Source organism: Telmatherina bonti (genome assembly GCF_933228915.1).
Source record: "Telmatherina bonti genome assembly, chromosome: 12".
NCBI lineage: Eukaryota > Metazoa > Chordata > Actinopteri > Atheriniformes > Telmatherinidae > Telmatherina > Telmatherina bonti.
In genome coordinates, this window is record NC_136610.1 from 30,682,183 (window position 1) to 30,685,721 (window position 3,539).

At 42.8% G+C, this 3,539-nt stretch overlaps 1 protein-coding gene across 1 annotated transcript; it reads left to right on the forward strand.

Annotated features, from left to right (window-relative positions):
- On the forward strand, window positions 1-3,299 carry hbegfa (heparin-binding EGF-like growth factor a). Its single transcript, XM_079249538.1, has 6 exons — window positions 1-235; window positions 937-1,188; window positions 1,293-1,494; window positions 1,593-1,745; window positions 1,842-1,928; window positions 2,021-3,299. The coding sequence occupies exons 1-5, from the start codon at window positions 193-195 to the stop codon at window positions 1,912-1,914; spliced, it is 723 nt and encodes a 240-aa protein (XP_079105664.1). The 5' UTR covers window positions 1-192; the 3' UTR covers window positions 1,915-1,928; window positions 2,021-3,299.
- The last annotated feature ends 240 nt before the right edge of the window (window positions 3,300-3,539 follow it).

Below are 3,539 nucleotides of genomic sequence, written 5' to 3' on the forward strand. Positions count from 1 at the left end.
GCAGAGGCGCGCGGAGCCCTCCTGAAGGCTGCGACCAGGCGGGATTAATTCAGAAGAGAAATTACCTCTTTTCACATCGAGCTGGGGCAAAGGAATATCCACAGCTGGTGCAAGTGGACGGAATACAACTTGTTAACTTTTCAAACGCTTGACTGACTTTTTTTTTTTTTTTTTCCTGGAAGTTTTGCCACCATGAGGATTTTCCCAGTTGCGATCCTGCTGGTTCACGCCTTGGGTACGTGCAAATGTGCGCTTCCCCCTTACCGTTCAGTTGCGGCAGCTTGTTTTGCCGGTGTGTTGCGTGATATTGTCTCTTCTCATATAAACGTGTTGAGTTGAGCAAAGATGTAAACTTTCCATACTTGAGGCACCGACGTGTTTTGTGATGCCAGGCCATTCGGGTGCCAGTGGGGTCATCTCTCTATTTTAAAGCAAGCTTTATGTAACGGGATACATTTATTTTTAACCCATATTCTTGCCTGACATTAGCTAACCGTCTGTTCATGCATTTTGTGCGTGTGTATGAGACAGAGGAAGGGTTTAACAGATATTTCTCCAACATATTTGTCTTCTAAAATCCACAAATGTGAGGAATATGTAAGGAAAGTTCTGTATTTTCTGGCTGGTCTTGACCTGCTTAATAAAAAAGACACTTTATTCCAGTTGAACTTTTCTCTGTCTGAGTCTGTGCAATGAATTGCCTAACAGGGAGGACAAGTGTAACTGCTGCAATACCCAAATCTTACCTGGAGCTTCCTTGTGGAAACATGTTTCAACTTGTCCACAGAGGTTCCACCCACCTTAGCTGCTAACCAGAGTGAACTGGCTTTCCACTTAGAAAAAAAAACTCTCTGCTTTTGTTTTTAAAGTCTGTGCATAAAAAGCAACCTTGCATTCAAATTCTAACATTTTAAATTTCCCCTTTTTCTCTTCCAGTTGTGTCCAGACTGGCCTGTGGTGCTGCAGTGGACAGACAAGAGAGCGACAAACAGCAGCCCACGTTTATTATCAACCTCCTGGACACGACCAGAGACAGGAGGGCAGAGGAGGCGAGCAGAAGCAACGTCCCCACCACAGTGGAGTATGGCCAGGAAGGTGAAAAAGAGGAGTACAGTGATGAAGATTATTATTATGACGACGAGTATGAGGATGGCATGTCTGGAGACGATGAACTGGAATTCCCGAAAGGTAAGGCGCCTGCTTATGTTTATTATTAATGTTTGAATTTAGCATTACCTCGAGCAAAGTTAGTGTGATCTAACTGGATTTTTATATATATTCTTTTGGTCCAGTTGCCATGTCGAGCAGACCCAAAGACCCAACCATGATCCTGGAGGCTGAGAGGACTGATGGAAATAAGAGAGGGATGGGAAAAAAGAAGGGGAAAGGGAAAGGCAAGGGAAAGAAGAGGAACCCCTGCCTGAAGAAGTACAAGGATTTCTGCATTCATGGCACCTGCCAGTACTTGAGGGAGATCCGAACCCCATCCTGTGTGTAAGTATTGATGCTGCATGTAACTGTGTACTGTCTTCATAAAAAAAAAAAAAAAGCAGTACACTTATAAACCAACCTCCTCTTCGCCGTCTCTGCAGATGCCACCCAGATTACTCTGGTGAAAGGTGCCAGTTATTCACGCTACCCGTGCATACTCCGGAGGGCTACAACAGGACTACAGCTCTGGCCGTAGTAGCAGTGGTGCTGTCATCCGTCTGTCTCACAATCATAGGCCTTTTGTTAATGCTCAGGTTCGTAAAGGACACCGACCACACACACTCGCATGCTGAGAACATGGCTGATCATGCAAGAGTCTGACTGTGCTCCGTTTTTCTTGTTTGATCCAGGTTTCACAAGAGAGGAGCGTATGATGTGGAGAGCGAGGAGAAGGTCAAACTCGGGCTGACGTCTAACCACTGAAGAGAGAAATGGAGGTGAGTACTACATACGTGGTACCACCGAAGGACTAAAATCTGACAAATCTGACTTGTGCTCAAAGTCTGTTTTTTTTTTTTTGCCTTGTTAGACAACGATACAGAAATTCTACCTCAAGAAGAGAAGTGAAACGCAACAGGAGGTCCCAGAAGAAACAGTAACGTTCAGAAAGAAGGGAGCTGAGTGCATCTCCCTGCCATTCTGTGAGAGGTTCAGACGGCGAGAGGGCAGTCGAGCATGTTCGCGATGGCCGCGGAAGAAGATGGGCCCGTCCGGGAGCTGGCGTTCTAACAGCCTCTGGAGATGGACTGGAGATGTGATCAGCATGAAGGAACTAGAAGGAGGAACAGTGCTTAGACGTTGTGCTGCTTTTTGACTGTGTGAAAAGTTTCAGATGGAACTGACATGTTTAGCAGCAATGAGAGCTCAATCTGGACTTTTTGTTTTCATCCCAAGAGACAGCATTTTATATTTTCCCGCACAAGGCCCTCATCGTTTTCTTTTGTTTTTATTTTGTGTGTGTACAGTAAACAGTGTATTTATAGGTTTAAATTATTTATTTAAGCTAACTGTATTTATGGAGATTTTTAACCACCTACAGTTTTTAAAATATTGATGTTACAGTTCTTTTTATATTTCTTATTGGACAATATTTATTTATTAAAAAGAAACCAACGCAGATGCTCTTTGAGTTTGGTAGGTTCATGAAAATGCATAAGCATCTGATGTCTTTTAGCATTAATCAAGCACTCAGTTAAATGATCAATAGCACTGTGATTAATTAATAAATTGATCATTGAATAGATATGTTTTGTTTTGTTTTAGGGCTTTTTTTCAGTGTGATTAAATTAAAGAAGAGATTTGGAGAAATGCCTGGAAGGTATAGAGTATAACCAGTTGGACCTGGTTACCAAGAACAACCAGGTTCAACCAGTAGTTGTGCGTTCAAGGACCTTTGCTCGAATCAGCTGGTGTAGAGGTTGGGCCGAGCCCTGCTCTTTCCCGCTCCCCACCCAGCTTTATCCTGCAGGCTCGGGGATGTTCAAGCCAAAGAAGGCTTTGTTTTCCGCTTCGGTTCTTATCAAGTCAGATCAACATAGATCATTATGATTCGCTGCGCTGGCTGTGAACTGATCAAAGGCAACAGCATCTGCATTTTTAGGAAACATTCAGAAGGGGAGTCGAAACATTCGATGCACTGTTGCGAGAAGTGGGTGCAAATGAGTTGAATAATGTCTTACCAGAGGAGAAACCGTTCAAGCTGTCAAGAAATGTGAATTCAAGTGTTCAACCCTTTCAAATCCTGCCCTGCAGTGAAGTGATTTTTTTTTTTGTCATGTTGTTTTCTAGAGCAAAATAAAAAGAAATAATCCAAATTTGTTTTGACTCTTGTACTCATTTATTATCCTCACATCTTGTGGCTTAAATATTCATCTGGTTATTGCTGCGTTGTTAGCATTAACAACCAGCCCAGATGTTTCACTAAACACATCACTTGAGTGAGGTCAAGTTTATTTTTGACCTTTTGGCTTCCGTAGTTGATCTAAGTCTGGATAATGATAACAGCCGTTTGCTCATTTGGCCCATTTGTGACCTGCAATTATAGTAAA